Source organism: Bremia lactucae (assembly GCF_004359215.1).
Source record: "Bremia lactucae strain SF5 chromosome Unknown BlacSF5_NotPlaced_4_SHOA01000001.1_737238bp, whole genome shotgun sequence".
Lineage (NCBI taxonomy): Eukaryota > Oomycota > Peronosporomycetes > Peronosporales > Peronosporaceae > Bremia > Bremia lactucae.
In genome coordinates this window covers 439,630-460,827 of record NW_027152016.1, presented here as the reverse complement: position 1 = coordinate 460,827, position 21,198 = coordinate 439,630, and the positions used below count along the sequence as shown (strand labels likewise).

The following is a 21,198-nucleotide window of genomic DNA, read 5'->3' as shown; positions in this document are numbered from 1 at the left end:
AGAAGACTCGGATTGAACGTTTTACGTCCCAATCCTGGGAGTCTTTAAAGATAAGCCCTTTATAATACGATTTAATATAATTTAAGGATGTCTTCTCTGAACCAGTGCCGTGCGAGCTGCATAATGATAAAGGCACTCGACACGAAATCTACCTAATCCCAGGTTCGAATTACTGCGTCATGAAGCAATGGCCACTGTCTCGTGAACAATGTGTTAGTGATCTACAAGTTGTTACCGATCGGTTTGCAGCAAAGCATGCGAGGTAGTCAATCTCCCCACAACCTTCTGTGTACGTAAAGCAAGAAGAAGAAAATGGTCTGTGCAGACGTTCAAAAAAGTGAACATTTTAACGGTACCGGCTGAATCGACGATACCACGAGAAGACGTAAACATTGGTGGTATGTCAATGAGTACCATATTTTTGTCAATTACTCTAATGACGGATTGTACCAGATCCTCATGCGTTAACATGATATTCTGTTCACAGCACTAAGTACTCTAATTAAAATGCTATGGGAGTGGCTATTTATGTCACAGAAGCTTAAAGCCCCTGTGACATAAATAGCGATCTCAACAGATTGTAACCAATCTGTTAAGATTGATGCGGGATTTAAACGAAGAAGTCATAAAAAAATTCGGTGCGGGATTTCGCACCGAGTTTCTTATGACTTTTTTGTTCATAGCCGAGACAAGAACGTAACTACGGACACTATAGTACATCGTGTACACGTTCGAAAGGTTCTTACACTTATGAGTAAGCATAAGCTGGATTCATATCTTAAGCAGTGATAATTGCTGCAAGCGAAATACCCCTTCTTGGGTGCAACGTCGGTAAACACGATACAACCCGATCCTGAAAAGTCAAGGCGATCACCAAGTAGCTTGTGCCAGTCGATGTTTAAAGACTTCGTAAGTTTCTCGACTTAGCGGTGTACTTACATAAGTATGGCCGCATTATGCCGAAATGACAGTACATATTTCGTATTTGTTGATGAAAAGTATAAAGTGGTCATGTAATTTGTTTGTCAGCGTCCATTTGAGAGTATTAAGCAAAGCTTGATGCAATCGCTAATCCTGGCAATTGTGGATAAAGACAGACAATTTTAATGTGGTATGTGGTGCCTTCGTTTTTGCATTGCTGTGCGTTAATGCAATATGATACAGACGGCGCAGAGTGCATCGTTTGCTATCAATCACTCCAGCCTTGACTAGCTTCGGCTTCGCGGAATTATTCGGTGCATGACAAGGCATGACTAAACTTAGAATCTATATCTTAAGAGATAGTCCGTTCAGCGTTTATGCAAACCATGCGTCTTTACGCACGGCTGTAAACAGTTTGCACCTTTCGAAAATAATGGCGAGATGCTGTTTTTTTTTGCGGAGTGCACCTTCCCCATGAAATACAAATTAGGACGACTTGACATCGTTGCTCGTGCCCTTTCGCGCCAACCTGATTTTGAGCCGGCTGTGCCATGCTAAGCCCACTGTTGCAACAATAAGTGCTCCGTCGTTAGTATTACTAGACGACATTAGTAGAGCATATCAAGAAGATAAGCTTTGAAAATTTTGAGGATCACCTTAAAAAATCATCACAACAATCCTTAAAAGGATTGTCGCATTTGCACCGATATTCATTATATCCAATGATGTCACGTAATGGTTGCCATTGCTGGCGAAACATCTCGAATCGTTATTACCACCCATATTGATTTGCGATAACGCATCACCAATAAGTGGGCATTTTGGGCGAGAGAGACTTATCTTACGAAATGTATCGACTTCTACTGGCCACGCCAGTATGGATTCGTCCGCAAGTACATACGTGATTGCGAAGTATGTCAACGGGTGAAGCCCAGGGCTCCATTCTGTGCTCCATTGCGAACTCTGCCTGTTCCAGCAGACTATTGGCAGTCTGTATCCATAGACTTTGTCCTCGAATTTTTTAAGACGCTGACAGGAATACTGGTATTTTGTGTTTATTGATCGTTTCAGCAAGATGGTACATCATTTGAAGTTCCGGAGTCGACAAGTGCCGATGGCCGTGCTCGTGTCTTTATTGAGGCGATATTTCGTATTCATGGATCACCTTATAAACTGGTCTTCGATCGAAATTTATAATTCCAGGCGGAGTTTAGCAATGTTCTTAAATACTCGGAACACGGAGTAGAATGTGAAATTTTGACCATCCTGAATGTAATGGTCAGAAAGACCGTATACTCGAAGAAATACTACATGGACTCGTCAACTTGTTCGCGAGTTGGAGCGAGTTCTTATCGAAGGCAGAATTTGCCATCAATAATTTGGCATGTGCATCAACAAAGCCTTCACCGTTTTCCGGGAATGGCTTACGCCATCCACGTATACTCACTTTGTCTGAGAGCTGAGAGTCAAAGGAGGTGCTCGCACGAGCAAAGCCAGATTTTGCTCTTGCTCATGCGCATCGACTCAACAGTCACTGCGAGATAAACTAATGTTGATTAAATCATCACTTATAAAAAAACAAGCTCAGTAACAGCAATAAGGCTTTTGCTGACTTCGAAAAACGATGCTGATATAATCAGCGTCGACAGTAACAATATCAGTGAGAGCAATGAAGCTCTTACTAAAGAAGAGAATAATATCTTCACATTACGCACTGGGTGCTTCAACAAAAAATAAACCGAGTCAGTAACAAACTACTGCTCAAGTATAACGGCCCGTTCTGTGTACTGCACCACCAAGACAATGCGTACACGATCGACCAAACTCGTAGAAAGCGATGGCTTCCTAAATTTTACGTTGGACATCTCCGCCGGGACTACCAATACGAGCCTTCTTCTGGTTCCGAATCACGCCGGCACGGTCCAAGGCATCGGTCAAAGCCTAATGGTTACTAATTCTCACGAACCAGACGATTCAATTTATCCTACAAGGATAAATTTTGCGAAGAGCTATCGCCAGCTCGTCGCGAACAGCTGCAAGCACTCGTTCGTTCTACAATTGTTTAACCGCAACTTTCACTCGATTGTCCAATTGTTTGCGACAAACATTGTCGACCGTCGACACTAAGTCACGACGACGGGAACGTAGTCCTCATGCAAGTGCCGAAGGACTCGATTTTTATAATGTTGATACACGGTCGACCCAACGAGTAATTCGAATCCGATGTATTCTTCTCATCAACTTGGGTGAAGGGGTCCGTACAAGTTATCTTGTTCGATCGCGGGGTATCCACAATTCGGACCTCGTTTATAACTAATGACGGACGTTCCGGGGTTTTATTTTACAGTGTGATGAAATCCATCCTCCGTCTTAGAAGGCCCATAATACTATCGCTTCGCGAGCTAACAAAATTATTTCAAATTATTAATCCCTTTCGCGCATAATAGAAGCGATACACGTCCTCCAATGAGGGTCTTCAAGATAGCCTTCCTTCCTATGGCTATGGACTGCACTTAGGGACATGGGTCACCCTACTGGAGGCAAGGTAACCTTGACTCTAAGCAAACTTTGCAGCTTATAGTGTCCAACGACTGCAGACCATTTCTCGAACCGGTAACGTAATGAAACAAGTTTTTCAGGCTAGGCCTTGCAGCTTGCGCCTTACATTTTCTAAATAAATGATTCTCAAGTTTGAAAAAAGGAAGTTACATCATTGGCCCCCAAAAAGGCACCGTCAAAGAACTCGTTTTTGTCCTCTCCACACTTGTGATTAACTCAGTTTATTTGTCATACCAGACCAACGAACTACGTTATTCTTAAAGGGTATTCCAGGTTTCTTTCTGGGTGCGAGCCACAACGTAGTACGGTCTCTCTCCCGTTGGTTAATATTTACACTGTGGCAAACGTTCTTGTCGAAGCGATCTTTACAATGACTTTGTTTTTTCATCGGAATTATTTAAGGATGAGTCCGCATCAAGAAGGTCGGGGATTTAAAAATGCTCGAGACCAATGCTTGAGCTGTCACGTCAGATCCCACTCTTTTTACGGACTCGGTTCCGGGCGAACCGGAGACACTATGGCTGTGTTCGAGTCGGCCGATAACGCCGACTCGTAAGAATCGCCTCCAGTCGGAGTTGGAGGCGACTTACTCGCCGCAGCAGACGCCTGATCCTCTACTGAAATGTTTGCATCACTAGCAGCTATACTTCGTCATGCAGCTGCCAGGTTTGCGGACCTGCAGGCTACGCAAACGGACTTTAAATCCTTGCCTAAACAAGAAATTGTAATGTAAATAAACACGAACAAGTGCTCTCTTACGAAGAGTACCCTCTGTCAGTCTACATCAGTCACTATAGTGAATATTGAATGATGTAACGGGGTGTCCCGTCCCGTAAATATTATTTCCTATATGTTGGAAATAATAGAGAGGTAAAGTATTATTAATTTAACTTTATATTTTAAATATATCCAAGTTTGGTAATATGGAAGCAGCAATACAATATTTCTGCTGATTGATTAATTTAAGCTAAAATAAAGTCCGTCAATCGCTGCTAGACGCGGGAATAGGCGATGTTCAAATGTCGCAATACATAGTTTGATATCAACATATTAAAGTTAGTAGAAAAGACGATCGGTACGTAGGAAGTTGATATGTCAAAATCAGTTTTACGTTTTCCGTATACTAAAGCCTTTAGTACTGACCTTTATTAGGTTATACTTCTTAGCTACTTGAAACCTTCTTCGGCACGTCGTATATGTAGGCGGGCGCTTCTATAGCAGCCACACTCTACTTAAACACACACCTTCAAACACTCGGGCCAATTAACTCCACGTGAAGTGATTGACCGGCACGTCGACGCGCATGGCGTGTACCGATTTCCAAGAATCGAAATTCTTCGGGTATCCACTTCATTGGACGAGAATCTAAAGCTTCTGCTTCGCGGAGCGGTGGACAAGCAACCTTCCAACAAGGAAGCGTTGGTTCCCAGCATCATCCAAATGCAGGCGGGGCCCGATAGGAGTGGCGATTACGCCCACCTGTTCGCGTCAGCCTATCCTGCTTCCGCTCAGTGCAGAGCGCTGCTGAACGACGCTCGACTCACGGTCGGCGTCACCATCGGTCTCCTTAAACGGATGGGGATATGTGATCTCTTGTGGATCAACATACAGTTTCAGACGACCACGTGTAGGTCGGGGCGCGTCTTCGTATACGGCGGGAGTGTGAGCCTATAATTTAGGTCTCCAACCTCCTCTACCACCGCAAGCGACCCGATGAAACGCGGCAGTGATTTCGTTGCACCTCCAGGTAGTACATAAACTGCATTTTAGGGTGGGTAGCAGTACGCAATAGTACCTTTTCCCTGCTCTAAAGCGTTCATCGTTTTTGCAATCGTGTAGGTTCGCATATTGTTTTCGTTTGCCTGTGCGCTTGCCATCGCGTCACGGACTTCTCGTCCGATGGCTAATCGCTCATCCACAAAGCGTTGAGCTTCGCTCACGGTTTAGCATCAAGCTCGCTAATATTACTGCCGAGAGGTCGGTCAAAGGACGTAGTTGTTAATAACGAAACGTCGTTATTTGCTTAGGAGCACTGACATTTCTTGCCTTGACGCCATACTGACTTCTGAGGTGTCGTGACCACTGCTTAACTAACAGTGTCACGAAGCCGTCGTCGACATGACACCCTTACGGGTCTTCTTCATATTGGCAAGACTGTGTCCATCTTTCGCACCGAGCGAAGTGATATGCCCTCTTTCACTAAGACTCGATCTAAGTCATACGGAATCTCCATAGCTAGCACCTTAAACATCTCTCAGCAAGAAAAGTAACTTAAACTAAAGGCGAGTTTAACTTGAACTCCCTTTTTCTGAGCGCGGCGTTTGCTAAGCACACGGTCGCCTCTTCTCGCTTACCAACCTGGCAAAGCGACTTACTCATCGCCGGTCTCTGTTTAAGAGCTGCGAGCTTCACAAAATTACGTGATGCTCCCGAATCTACAAGAAGAGTCAGCATATGTTCATAGCCTCGTGCTCGAGCGCTATAGACCAGCAGGGCTGAGGTCGGAACTTTTCCGAAAGTAAGGCTATACTTCCCGTTTTTCAATAACTCTGAACTTAGGGGTAGCTTTCGAGTCCGCGTCAGTATAGGCATCCCGCCCCTACTGCGCTTCTACATTTCCCGAACCATCAGTGTTCAATACGGAGCTCATGCGCCTTGCACGCTGATTTTTTCCATCACCACTTCGCGTAGGGAGTCCTCCTGCTGGGCCTCTTAGAACCAGCAGGAATTCTGTCATAGCAGCGAGCCATCATATGACCGCGCTTGCCGCACTTGTAGCAGACTACGTCTCAATGCCCAACTCCATCGGGGTGGCATCCGAAATAATCGATCGGCGGCTTATACCAAGCTGTCGCCAAGGAACTGTTGAAGGATTGCTCCTCAACTAAGGCATTTGGATTGCCTCTTCCATCGTCGACGGCACCTTTCTGAAAAGGGCATGCGGTGATGGGCCTTGCCGCAGTTTGTTCATGAACTCGGGCGGACCCACAGTTATGGACGCCGACAGCGAGCGCATCTCCTGCAAATATTCTTGCAGGGATCGCTTCGCCTGTCATGCTCCAAAGAAGCGCGCCTGAAGCAACATTTCGTTGTTCGGCGGCTGATACATTCCGCGAATCTTTGTCTTGAAGATCGCTCACGAAGAGATCGCCCTACCGTCCGCCATAAGCGCTGAGTAAGCCCACTCTGATGCCTTACCGCACAAATGCGACATGGCGGCGACATCATCCGGGTGTCGTCCTCGATGAGCTGCGCGACACCTCATTGCTCCACGGCTATCAGCCAGTGGACAATCGTGTGCGCTGTATCATCGATCTTAGACGGGTCCATCTGAATAAGCATTGGCTGATGCGGCCGGGCAAAAATAAATCTCAACAGTTTTGTTGAGAGCCTCGCTTTGAGCCTGCTTACGCCTAAGCTTATCCTGAGTCTCATTGACGGCTTCGCCGTAGCTTGGTTGTGTCGGCCCTTTGCAGTCCGAGCACAAATGCCTCAAAAGGCTTCAACTGAGCAACATATTGCTCAAAAGGACTACCGAAGCGTCTGACCAGGGCTTACTCGCTAAGTGTCTGCGCAAGTGCTCTGCCACCTCCCGATGATGTTCGGAGAGGTATAGGAAATGAGCTAAATCGACATTGAGGCTCATCCTCACTGACACGCTCAAAGAGACGGATCGTGGGATTGACAGCAAGGGCTACCAGGTGTAACTGGGCGCTTCTGTAGCGACCACGACCTACTTAAGCACACACCTTCAAGCACAGTGAGGAAGGGTTTAACCGTCTTCTCTTCCGTGCAGTGAGGTAGTTGTTGGGCGCCTAAGCGACCCCCCCCCCAACGAATAAGGTACGCTAGGACAAGTGTCGTCACGGAAGCGGTTGTTGGTAGTCTTTTTTAGGGACTTTGTCTTCGGATTTCGCGAAGACGATCACAAGATTAATGGTATTCTTGTGTCTATTATTCGTTTCATCCAGATGGTACATCTCGCTGTAGTCCGGAGTCCCGGAGTCGACCACAGCCAAAGGCTGTGCTCGTGTTTTTATTGACACGATATATCGACTTCACGGGTAACCGGGCTTCACGTGCGCACTTGTTAAGTAGGAATCAGCTTTAAGACTGATATTCAATAACTTATTTAAATATATAACTTTTTAACTCAATCAATAGATGCCATCTCGGTAGAAGTGCATCTCTAACTGGCGGGCGTATTTACTCTAAATACGTCGTCTGGCAGATGACGTCAGTCCCAGATGTCATCCTATCCAATGTAAATGCACCTGTGTGCATCACATACAGAAGGGTGAACCACTAAGTGAATCTCACCCGAGTGACAGGTCAATTAACTTCAGAGAAAGTAATTGACCTCCCACTTGAGTGTACTTAACGGGCGTGTAAGGAAGTTAGCCCATTACACGACACGTGAAGTACCTCACCTTCACTGTTATCAGCACAAGTTGGCTAGTGCTGAAGCAGTACTAATGAAAGGTGTCATGTTACATTAAGCATATGCTGTTGTTGGTTATGAGTCGAGAATTTACAGTATGAGTCGAAAATTTGACAGCTTAAATGCTAATTAAAATCGTGAAGTGATTTAGTGATTTATTTAGATGAGATTATTTAGAATACGTATGGCAACTTAATGGTGTTTAAGTTTTAAGGAAGGAATGGTAAATGAGTATAATACTGACGAATTAAGTCTAAGCGGGGTTTTATGACGATTTAACAATTTGCTTGATTAATACACCTACTGTAAAGGTTGCTCTGACGTGTAAAAGGAAGAATATGGTTTGATTTATGCACATGTTGCGAGCACAGAACACAATTGTAATCTTACCTGTGCATACCCAAAAAGAATCAATCCTTTTTATTTTTTTTGGATTTGCATATTATGGCTTGGGGCTGTAGCATAAGTCAAGTTAAAAATTAATTAACTCTTTCTCCTTTTAATAATAACCGAGAATTACACATACATTTACTTTCTGAAAGTGCAAATCCGAGTAAAGGTCATCCCACATAAATCCAGACTATAAATGTTATAGTGATTTTTGTGTCAATGTGACATAATTCTGAATGGTGAGTGATATTGGAAGCAGCATTCAAAAAATCTTTTTTATTTAATAAGTGTACTTATAAATTCTGTTACGGAGGGATTAATTAATTAGCATCATCCTTTAAATTAGAATGCTTTTTTAGAAATTGTTAACAAATGCCTACAGCTCCGCTTGCTGTCGGGGACCGTGTTGACGACGGCTGTGGCTCGCTGGGTACCATTCGCTACGTTGGGCACGTAGCTACGGCCAAAGATCATACTGCAATTTACTATGGTGTTGAGTGGGACGTCTGGGGCCGCGGCAAGAACGATGGCAGCGTCAAACTTCCTAGTGGAGAGCGTGTGGTCCATTTTTCGGGCCCTCCAGGCCGCAAAGACATAGGTCACGGAGGTAATATCAGTCAAAAATGCTCGTTCGTCAAAGCTTCTTCTTTCCATAAAACAACCTCACGGAGCTCGCTTCTTGAGAGGCTTTTAGAGAGATATGCTCACAAAGGATGCGATCAAGTACATCCAAGTACGAGCGATGTGGTTGTAGCAGGCGAGGTAGGCACAACTTTAGGAAGCGAGAAGCCCATTGAGCTTGTGGGAGCTAGAAAACTTCGGACTCAGCAGACATTAGAAACTATCGAAAAGATTTCACTCTCAGCCTGTCAGATTGTTGACGTGGGAGGAAAAGACCTTGGAAAGTTGGCCCCCAATTTGACGGAACTCGATTTGTCTAACAACCTTTTTAGCAAATGGAGCGATATTCTCTCGATTGCACTGGAGTTGCCGTTACTCGAGACTTTAATTTTGAGTGGAAATCAATTTACTGTGAGTGAAACGATGAGTACATGTCGCACAAAGTATGTTGTTTTAAAGAATTTAAAAGTATTGGTTTTAAATCAAACGTTATTGTCGTGGAAAAGTGTGCAACTTCTCGTGACGCGTCATTTTCCAAAATTACAAGAGTTGCATTTAGTTGGCAACGACTATGAAGACAAAGATTTAATACAAGCCACATCAAGAGATGAATGGCAAACGTCACTGGTGATGCTTGACTTGAGCTCGAATCGTTTGAGTTCGTGGAGTCATGTATTTCGAGTGGTAGGCGGTATGTTTGTAAATCTCGATCAATTATTGCTGAACAATAATTGCATTGGAACGCTTGTGTCGGAAGATGGCAAGAGCAATTGTGCGTTTCAAGAGCTAACGACATTGTCCGTAAGTGAAAATTTGATTGATTCGTGGACATCTATCCATGCGCTAAATGCTTTTCCTCGATTAAGTACCTTGCGGTTTTTAAAGAACCCGCTGACAAAGCAGATGAGTCCAGGAGAAGCTCGGATTTTTATTGTTGCTCGAACGGACCACATTGCAATGTTAAATGGCAGCCCCGTGCGAATGAAAGAACGCATGGAAGCTGAACAATTGTATCTGAAGCGTATTTTGCATGAGTTAGCGGTCCTCATTGATTCCACGACGGAGCGTGAGCGTGTCTTAGCGGCACATCCACGGTTTGCTCGCCTCTGTGAGTTGTATCCCGAAATCCGTATTGATGATCGTGGCAACAATGGGAACGGTGGTTCATCCAGTGGCCCGCTTAAAATGAATTTACTCCAAGTCGCTCTTATTCCAACGTCCATTAAGGCAAATTCATACGAGCCTTTGATCAAGAAAATTCCTTTTCAAATGACGATTTTGCAGCTAAAATTACTAGTTGAGGCCAAGTTTGGAATCGAAGTATCGGCGCAAATCCTTTCATTTCGCGTCGACTCAAAGGTACGTCAATGTCTCGTTCTTAAGCTCCGATTTCCACGACACGAGTGTTTCGGAACGTCTCACGTACGTTTTGTCTGTGGACAGAGTATCGCTATACTACTCGACGATGATAATGCTGAAGTGGGTTATTACGGAATGCAGGTACGAGTGTGAATAGATTTATCCTTGACTGGAGGCTGAAGCACTAATTTGGCTCGTTAATATCCATAGAATCAATGCGAGGTGCTTATTAATTCCATGGAATAGATAGGCAAATTTTAATGTTATATAATAGTTCAAATAAAAAAGTTACTATCGGCTGCACTGCTGCTTTTGTTTTCATTTAAATGCTTCCGTTATTCGTGGGTTCGTTTAGCCTCGGAGAACGTGTTGATCGGATTTGGCTTGAGATTCGCAAGGTGATGACGGTTCTGAGTAAACGACTCTCCTTCCTCTGCTTTGTAACGCTCCCACGTAGGCGTCTCGCGGCGATCGTGAGTCAAATTTATATCCGGATTTGACAGGACGTGATGGACTAGACTGTAGGCCCCTATCGCAAAGCCAACGGAGACGCAAAAGACCAGTGGATAAATCTCGGGGTCGCGTGACGACACGACCATGAAACTTTTATCGGCTTTTGGACCCGTTGGGACTGGCACTGGAACACTGGGGTGCTCGACCATCGTCCGCGCATTGCGCACACTGCGTAAGAGTGATAATGTGGCTCGCATGCTTATTCGAAAGTGTTTGGAAGCTTGCGTAAAGCACAATGACAGATTGGAGTTTCTGGAAGTTGTAACGAGCCACGTCCCAAATTAACTTTGGTGGGTGCAACCAGATCGCACATTCGAGCGGTTTTGTAGCGTCCCAAAGTCGGTCATTACGTAATATGTAGTAGAGTTTAAACGTTAAAGTTACCCTATGACCCACTATTTCTGTTCCTCCTGCATCTGATCTACGTAATCGGCGTACCCCTCGGCTATACTGGCATAGACGTCGCCAATATCGGCATTACTGCTCTTCCTGAGTTCTTCACTTACTATCTCGGCAGTGAACCCTCTTTCGTACCAAAGTCTGTACAAGTGGCTAACCTTGTAGGGGTCGCCCAATTCTTTCTTTAATGTGTCCTCGATAAACCATTTCTTCTTGTGTGGCGTGTGCACGTAGGTTGGAAGGGGATCGCCATGGCCCGGGTCCGTTTCATGTAGCATTCGATTTCGTCTGGCGTCTGTTCGGCTAGAGCGACTCGGAAAGGTAGTGGCCAGTCTACGGAGACTTGGGTTGACAACAAGTGCGCTACTGTGTGGGGCTGCCAGTGTCGCCATTACTATTGTGAATATACAGCGAAGTTGCATGAGGGCTGACGAGATTTTTATTCGGCAGATTGGAAAGTGAGTGAAGCCGAAGTGGCGACTCGGGCATCGATTACTACCGTCATGGGCTGTACGCAAGGAAAGCATTATTTATGACCGTCGTACTATCTTGTCTTTACAATTAATATGATGGGGAGGTGATCGATTCAGCGCAGTAGACTGGTAGAAGAACATTGTTATCCTTATATGGGATATATCGGCTCTTTTTTAAAAACACATGTTGTTGCCAATGTGACAACAGCGTTTTCCGATCAACTTGACAGTGTTTTGCTCCATGTGATAGAAAAGGGAAAAGAGCGGAAAACGATTTGACCCGGTCCTTTCGATTATGAGCCTAGGCGATGGCGTGAAGATTATGCCACCATCTACCTTCTGCATTACGCAGCTTCAATTTACATTGCGCTACTGTGTTAACGTATTTTCACCAGATTTAGCTCAAGAAGTCATTTGGAGTAAGTGAAACGGAGTTTCCCGTTACAAAAATATTTTTATCTATGAGAGGAATAAAACCTATTAGTTTCTCTGACAGAAAATAAATAAAGAAATAAAAATTATTATTTTTTAATAATTTTGACTCTATAGTTACAATATTACCAAATTTTGTGATTTAACAAGTAAGACTTCAGTTCTATTGATTGGTTGATTTAAGTTTAAATCAAGCCAACCTTGGCCTCTACTGTAACGTGTGTCGTTACATGAAATAAATACTTAAATGTTGTGTTATCTAAAAGGTTGATAATAATTGGAGAAGATTACTTTACGTAAAAATATTCGGAAAGCTTATCCATTGGTAGAAATAGGACATTATATCTACTTGCTCCGCGGTCCAGTCAGCGTTGGACGCGCGCAAGAGAAAGACAGATAAGACTTTTAGTACATATTTTGTATTAGTTTATAATCAAGTTAGTATTAGGTAGATAGACAAGAAGAACTTAATTATATTAATACAATTTTCATTTAACCCTCTTTAAAACAAGTGTTTTAAAGAGAAGACTTCCTCTGCATGTACTAGTGTACGTGAAGTGACGTGAGGCACCACTTGCACTTAGGCAGTGCGAAGTGGACTTGTGCTGTAGCAGTACAAGTCAGTAGTGCCCTGTTTTATCTACATTTGTTACCCATAATAAATGGGATATTAGTAATCAATTATTTTAAATAGGATAAAAGGGTATTTTACACGTAAAGTAAATGTCCCACAACAACGGTTCTCCAACCGATGTGTGCCCCATTACACCCCTTCCCATCAGACTGTTGATCTCGAGTGACAGCATTCGCTTCATTTCCTCATTGAGGTTGGAACATAAACAGCTAATCGTTTGGTTGTGTTATGCATTCCTTTGTCCCATGAAAATCAATCGTGAGTCTCTTAGCACCTTCTGATGAGGGAACGATGGACTATGAAAGTCATGCTCCATCAGCGGGAGGACACAGGTTCCCGAGTCCAACAATATTACGAATCTGCTCGATGAAGAGCAAGAGCAGGCAATTCTCATAGAGGAACAGGCTCGTCGTCGAGCTGCAGAGATTGTGAAAGCTAAAGCTTATAGTGAATACATATTCACTCCACTTAGTGTGGAAGAAAGTTTCAAAGAGATCGTGGATCACAGTCTGGCAATCTGGATATTCGGTCCCACGGCGAGGACGCCGGAGGAGATCGCTGCTCGCGTCGCCCTTCATGAGCGATACCTTACGCCAAAGGTAATTACGCGAAGTCAGTATCTGACGCGTTTGCGTGATCAAACCCGTGGGGCTTCGGTGACTTCAAGGAGTGAAATCGTGATCGTTTTGTTTTAAACGAGTCAAAGAGCGAAAACGAAGTCTCATTTGTGAAATGGGTCCACCGGGGCCGCCGCCTCCGCAATATTTATAATATGAGAGAATCGCTGATGTTCATTTAAACGGAAGTTTTGCTTCGATTTCGCCAAGCTTAAGGCCAAAGGCCAGTTACGTCAGGCATTTATGCCATATAACGAAGAAAGGCCTAGCCGATTTCCCGTGCTTCGGTTAAACGTGCAACCATGGATTAAAACCGCCGCACTGAGGCTTTATATCCACCATTTCCCACTTCTAGGGGTGGAAAGCGTCGCATGGACAACATTATTTAAAGCAAATTCCACCACTGGGATCTTTGAGCTATAGCGCCTTGGTGTCTGTGCACACACACTGCGTAAAACGTCTTCAAAATGACGTTATTGACACGTTCAGTCCAACCATCGGTCTGCGGATGGTCCGCGGTGGACGTGTCCAATCTGGTGCCAAACACTCGGAAATCGATTTTTAGAAATTTCCAGTGAAACGGGGGTCCCGATCAGAAAAAATGCCTCTGGCAAACCGTGTTGGTCGAATCACGCGATCGATGAACAGCCGCTAAGGAACCAATTTGCTCAATCGGTCAGCAAAGATCATTATGCCGGAATTTTCGGTCGAATCTTTTGGTAGACCTAAAACAAAATTCATAATAATGGACTCATATCACCCTTTGGGTACGGGCAGACCTGCCAATGGCGCAGCAGCATACGCCGAGGGCTTAACCTGTTGGCAAGTTTCGCATGTGCCAACGTATGTGCTGACCCATTTATAAAGTTTGAGCCACCAATGAATCTGGCTTACAAAACTGTAGGTCTTTTCTGTACGAGATGACCACCAATGATAGTATTGTGTGCCTCATAGAGGATTCGATACTTCAAGTCCTTATCATGAGGGACAACGACGCGCGGAGGATCTGCAGCGTCAGTGCAATAAAGCAATAGGTCGTTATCGATTAAAAATCGATGTAACCTTGCACGCAAACGCGCCGACAATTTAAAACCTGATTCAGTGCTCTTTAGAGCTCGTAGCAGAGATACACACTGTTCATCCTTGGCGTAAGCCGAATGTATTAATTCGGTAGGCAACATAATAGTCATTAAATGAGAGAGCTCGTAATGCGGTATGCGTGATATCGCATCAGCCAAAGCATTCTGCTTACCAGGCTTATACTTTACCTCGAAGTTGTATTCTGCGAAAAAGAATAGCCATCGAACCATTTTCTGTGATTGATGGGGCAATTGAGTCGCAGTGCGTAACGACGCGTGATCGGTATATATCACACACGGCTTAGAGCCTAGCAGGTGAACTCTGAATTTGACAAGAGCATACTTCATAGCAAGTAACTCTTTGTCATGAACTGGGTAGTTGCTTTCCTCAGCTTTAAGCTGTCAAGACTCAAACGCAATGACACGGACACGCCCATCAGCATCTGTTTGTAACAGAGCACTGCCCATGACAAAATCCGATGCGTCACAGACGACACTGAAACGCCAATTTGGATTTGCAGTGCAAGAATCGGGGAATGCATAAGCCTATCCTTAACTGCTTGAAAAGCATTTGCTCTGTGCTCGTCCAGCACCAATCTGTATCCTTTTTAAGGAGAGTAGATAATGGCCTTGCCATATTATCGTAAGTTTCGCTATATATGTGAATAATTGGCGAGACCCAACCACTTACGCAAATCCTTTTCGTTTTTAGGAACCGGCCAATCTACTATGGCTTTTACCTTAGCGGGATCCGCTTTAAGGCCTCGCTTTCCAATGAAGCATCCTAAAAAAGGAATTTCGTCTGCGCCAAAAATGCATTTAGATGCATTTGCATACAATTTATTTGTGCGTATACACTCGAGCACTGCTCGCAAATTGTCTTAATGGTTTTCCATATCCGACCGACCCTGCTCCGCACGACCATGACAAATATGTCATCGAAATAAGTCTGTGCATAACCTCGATGAGGGCGAAACAGTTGCGTCACAAGACGATTAAATGTTGCCGGGGCGTTGGAAAGCCCTTGTGACATAATAAGCCTCTCCTATAACTTGCCGCGTGGGGTGCTAAATGCTGTGAGCGGGATATCACTAGCTCGCACGAGCAGTTGGATATAACCATCGACTAATTCAAGTGCACTGTTCATTGTACATCCCTCCATATTGTTCTGAAAAGAATCCTTTCTAGGAATGGATATTTGTGCTGGTATAGTGGCAGCACTAAGCTTATTATAAGCATGGACAATGCGCTATGCCATTTTGCTTTTTTGACACACAATGTCGGTGTCGAATGGGGAGATTTGCTTTCTCGTACCATTCCAGCTTCGTACTTAGCACCGAAGACATGATCAATGACGTCACACTGTTCTCTTAGTAATGGCCACTGTCGAGTGACACAGTATTTGGTCTCCGGAACCAAGTCAATCTCGTGATGGACACCTCTTACCGGATGTAAAACAGATGGTGGATTGGTACATATCACATCTTGATATTCCTTAATCACGAAATAAATGGATCCGTAGGATCTTAAAGGACCGATGACCCACTCTGCGTACTAAGTGCAGCTTTTTTGTGTCAACCAGGACAGCTTCGTCCAGAAGTAACGATGATCATAACTGAATGATAGGTCGAATGACCACAATCTCAAATAAGTCGCCAGCCTTTAAGGCTCGACCGCACTCATCGATAGACCTTTTGTCTAGCTCTAAAGGAGCATGTAACGAAGGGATTGCCGCAAGGCTAACTTCCTCCTCAATGTTACCGGTTACATCCTTTACAGGCGTATGTAATTGCTCACTCGTATCACTTTGTGAGGGTATACACGCTTCATGTCCATCTTGTCTTGGAGTGAAGACAATACGCCTTTTAGAGGCCGGGACAATCACGTCCCCGGGTTTTCCAGCCTGTATTGGTTCTATACAAGACATGGTGTCTAATTTGACATCCGACAAGGAGTCAGGTAACTTAACTTCCTTATCCAGCGAACGTATACGTGTCGCTTCACGTGCATTAGGAGGGTTTGACCCAAAATGCCCTGGCAAACCGCCAATAGTGTCACTATTGACACTCAGTATGGTGCCGCCTCGGCCGACCACACTCGGTGGACTTAGACGTGCCACTCCACGTATCTCAGGATTATTGCACCCTTAAGGTCCTGGCGAACCGCCAACAATGTCAATACTGACACTTAGTATGGCACCACCTCGGCCGACCAAACTCGGTGGACTTAGACGTGCAAATCCACGTATCTCAGGGATATTACACCCATGATGATATGGCCTTGGGCCAACAAGGCTTTCAGCATTCAGTGAATCATTATTACAATTAGTGTCACTCGACGGAGTACGTGCCGTTCCACTTCCTTCGTCTGAGTCGGCTCAAAATTAATGTTTTCAACATCTGAGTTTATTAACTCGGACATTCCTATGTCTAAAACACTGACAGATTCAGCCAATGATCTACGCCCATAGCGCTTTTGTTGCCTGGCAAAGGTGGGTTCATGACTCTCCAAAACTTTGCTAGGAACATCCTCGAGCATAATTGCACGACGCTCTGAGTCAATTCAAATTGACCATCGCTTATCAAAGCCCTTCACAGTCGCTTGAGCGACTAACAAGCCAGGCTTGTACTCACGCCCTATCCTATTGCGCACCGAGCTAATTGGGGCTAGGTCCTGTTTACTCTTACCTCCTAAAGGCTCAACAGAGCCTAGGTCTTCCCCAGTAGGGCGCCTCGCACCTGCTAGGTATCATCGTTTTCCCGCACCGTATCAAATTTCTGATATAGATCGAAATTGATGCATTTTCGAGCTTAACGCGTATTTCGTAGGGGACAGACCGGACGCAAATGTTTCGTGCTTCCGTACATATAACATCTACGGATGTTTTTATGCTGTTCTCAAGCTTGAAGAGCCTCTTCTCCTTCCTCAGCGAGGCTTAGATCCATGAGTTCCGGCCTATTAGACGGGAACCCATGTGCTCAAAGAGCTTGTTCGGTAAAAAAATCACTAACGCGAGCAGACTTAAAGTCGAACTCAGTGCGTAGCGCTATGACAACTGCCTCTTCGAAAATAGCAGGATGCGATCAGACTAATTCCTTCCGAGCAATGCCCTCATTGAGACCCCCATAAAACAGCTACAACAATTGGATCTTGCACCAGGCCTTGATGCATGGATACAATTAGAATTCCCAACTCCTGGACATAGCCCTCTAGGGTTCATTTAACCTGTCGAGTCGCTATGAGCCGTGATCGCATGCGAAAAGCCTGATCAGGCGGTGCAAAAATGCTAGTCACTTGCTGTTCAGCGAATCCCATGAGGGAAAAGCGTCGTTTACGGACATGCTGCACGATAGTGCCCACTTCAGGCTCTGCCTCCGAGTTTGGAGATGATCATAGCAACCTTTTGCCGTTCTGTTGAGATCAAGGCGGAGTTAATGGACATCTTCATCTGCTTGATCCAAAAAGGAGATTTTCTCCCTTTTTTCCTCAAATGTACTTACACTGAAAACTAGAGGGCAAGCCTTCGGCTCTACATCAGGTACAGAGATGTACCGGGTTAGCATAGATGTTGCAGGGTGATATTTTACCTGGCCTTTCAGGGAGGATTCATATCGCATGAAGGCTTCAAGCCTTGCATGCAGTCTTAGGAACAGCGTAACTCCTCCTACAAAACCAATATAGAAAACCATAAGGCCCCTGGGATATAATGAACCCTACATATTCAAGCCCAAACAAAGTTTTGAGTTTGCCAAAAGCTGCGCGTTGCGCCTCTGGGAGTTCCAGAAACTCTTCCATTTCAGTGAAAGCTTTGCCTTATAAAAGACTCAGGCAGATTGACTACGAGTGCTACCAGGTGTGGCGGAGCTACATCGCTCCTAAAGTCAGAGGAAGAATTTTAGACTTAAAGAGTCTCCTAGTTCTATAAAATTAATGCGTTAAACAACTCAGGGAGTCGTACAAGCTATTAAAGCTTAATGAATCCTAGTTTAAGCAATTCAGGGTTGTAGAGCCAAGTGGCAACTAGTGTCCGAGAGTATGTATTTAGACAGGCACTGGAACTTCACATGTATTATTTTTTTAATCGAAAAACCTTATCCTAGCTAATTTAAAAATAGATTGACCGTCAGATATAAATCTGGCGGAGACCACATTTGTAATATTAAATTTTTTAGTAATATACTATTTTAAATAGAACAAAAGGGTATTCTACCACTTAGTAAATGTACCACAAAAACAGTTCTCCAACCGATGTGTGCCCCATAACATACAACAAGACACGCAACCCGACACAGAAGCATTGAGCGAGATGGCACATTAGCACCAAACACATATCATCGATTCTTTGCGTTAAGCAAGTTCTTATAGCAACATACAATTGAAGCGCACTGTCATTGCTGAAGACTCGATGGCCATTGCCGAAGTCTCCCGGTGTTAATCAGCACCGCAGTAGATGAGTTGTAATCTCACTTCCAATGTAGACGGGCACGTCGTAATGCGGCCACGCTCTACTTAGACACTACCCTCGCACAGCGAGGAAGCAGTTTTACCTGCTTCTCTTGCCTTCAGTGAGGTACTTGTGGTGGGCGCGTTAGCGACCACACCCAACACACAAAGTACCTTGATTAAGAGTCGTCACGGGTGCGGTAATTCGGCTCCTCGTGCGCACTTATCAAGTAGGAAGTTGTTTTCAGACTGATTTATATTTAATCGTATTAAATTGAATACTTATTTTTTCCAATCAAAATGTCATCTCTATAGATAACACTTAATATGTATTGCGAGCGCATCTTTCTAGATACCTCGCGTAAGGATGACGCTAGACGTCATCCCTCCTAATGTGAATGCACCCATATGCATCACATACACAAGGGTTGGTCACAAATGTGCACCACACCCGAGTGTTGAGTAATTGACCATCTCCTTAAGTACACCAAGTGTACTTAACGGGGACTGTGTGACATTAGGGCAAATTTGGCCCCTTTAAGAACCTATTTACATTTTTAAATTCGCCAAAGAGGAGAGAGGATTTGGGAGCAGCATTACGCGCCGCTAGTTCACTCAATCACTATAGCGCACGTGTTACCATACACGGTGCCAACGATGCCACCTTAAAGGGGCCACGTTGGTGGGTCAACTGCGACGATGCCCACTCAACCTCAAACAAAGCGCACGCGCCGCGTTAATTCGCCGGCCGCGTCTAATGCCTTAGTCGAAACGCCAACAGGGCCGTATTTTCCCGATCCCGGTCGCGTTGCATTTAAATGAAACGCCCGACCAATACGAGGCGGAATTCCTGCGCCGCATTCATCCGCATTCCGATGCGATATAACAGCGGTCGCAGCGAATTGATTTCGCCCGCTTGCGTGTGAAATCAATCATGTGCGGTACTGTACCCCCTGTTTCTTCTCACAACGCTACTTCTGCTAGTCCATTTGAGACTAGCGAAGAGGCCTCAGCTGGTGGTCCTCTTCAGAGGCAGCATGCAAAGCCGAACACATCAATACGTAGGGTATCGATCGGTTCCCAAGAGTCAAAACTCCTTGGGTAACCTTTCCATTGGACGAGGACCTGATACCCTTGCCTCACGGAGCGGTGGGCAAGCAACCTTCCAACAAGGAAGCGTTGATTCCCACCCGCATCCATTCGTGCAGGCGGCGCCCGGTAGGAGTGGCTATCTCGCCCAACTACTCGCGGCTGCCTTACTTTCGTCCGTTCAGTCACAGGGGCTAAGCGCTGCTGAACGATGTATTGCGGATGTATGAGGGTCAAGTCTCACGACTGATCTCGGATCTCGTTGATGTCCGAGCGAAGGCTCGTCTGGGTTATGAACGCCTGAAGACTTGCTTGGACCTCTTTGAGAGAATAATGTTGAGGGATATGCGTTACTCGCGTGATGTCCCTCGAACTCCAATTCATGTTAGAGGTGGGAGGCATCGGTCCGATAGCTTTTTGCCATCACCGTCCCCCTCACTCGACCGACGCTTGACTCACAGTCGGCGTCACCATCGGTCTCCTTAGCCAGATGGGGATATGTGACCTCATTTGAGTCTACATACCGTTTCAGACGACCCACGTAAAATACGGGGTGCCTCTTCATATACGGGGGAAGTGTGAGCCTATAATTAAGGTCTCCAACCTCTTCTACCACCGTAAAGGGCCCAATAACACGCGGCAACAACTTCGTTGTACCTCCAGGTAGTACAGAAATTGCATTTTTAGGTTGGGTAGCAGTACTTAATAGTACTCTTTCTTCCATTCTAAAGCGTTCATTGTTTTTGCGACCAATTCGGTCTGCATATTCTTTTTTTCTTGTCCTGTGCGCTTGCCATTGCGTCACGGACTTTACGTGTGATGGCTTATCGCTCACCCACAAAGCGTTGAGCCTCGCTCACGCTTTTAGCATCAAACACGCCTATTATACCGCCAAGAGGTCGGTCATAAGGCGTAGTTTTATTAACCACTACTAAACTGACAGGGTATCTAGGGCAAGTTTCAGTTTTTGAGATGATAGCCTCATGGGTCATCGTCATATTGACAAAACTATGTCCGTACTGGCGTGGACACTGTTATTTATAGCGAACTCCACAAAGGGCAATTGCTTGCTCCACTCTTTGGGAGTTGCTATAGTGCGTAAGACATCCGCCACGACCCGATTGGCACGTTCTGTTTGGCCATCGGTCTGGGAATGATCTGCGGTCGACATGTGCAGCTTGCTACCTAGCAGCTCGAACACATGTCGCCAAAAACCAGACGTAAAACG

At 45.0% G+C, this 21,198-nt stretch overlaps 3 protein-coding genes across 3 annotated transcripts; 1 reads left to right on the top strand and 2 right to left on the bottom strand.

The window, feature by feature from the left end:
• The first annotated feature begins 8,575 nt into the window (after positions 1 to 8,575).
• Positions 8,576 to 12,212, top strand: CCR75_007820 (uncharacterized protein). The gene is made up of 4 exons (XM_067965877.1): positions 8,576 to 10,291; positions 10,316 to 10,354; positions 10,376 to 10,432; positions 10,502 to 12,212. Exons 1-4 carry the CDS (start codon positions 8,684 to 8,686, stop codon positions 10,535 to 10,537), a joined length of 1,740 nt encoding a protein of 579 aa, XP_067823733.1. The 5' UTR covers positions 8,576 to 8,683; the 3' UTR covers positions 10,538 to 12,212.
• Positions 10,627 to 11,001, bottom strand: CCR75_007822 (uncharacterized protein; the record flags this gene model as incomplete). Its single annotated transcript, XM_067965879.1, has 1 exon — positions 10,627 to 11,001. One exon carries the CDS (start codon positions 10,999 to 11,001, stop codon positions 10,627 to 10,629), a length of 375 nt encoding a protein of 124 aa, XP_067823735.1.
• CCR75_007821 (uncharacterized protein) lies at positions 11,200 to 11,595 on the bottom strand (the record flags this gene model as incomplete). Its single annotated transcript, XM_067965878.1, has 1 exon — positions 11,200 to 11,595. One exon carries the CDS (start codon positions 11,593 to 11,595, stop codon positions 11,200 to 11,202), a length of 396 nt encoding a protein of 131 aa, XP_067823734.1.
• Positions 12,213 to 21,198: the final 8,986 nt, after the last annotated feature.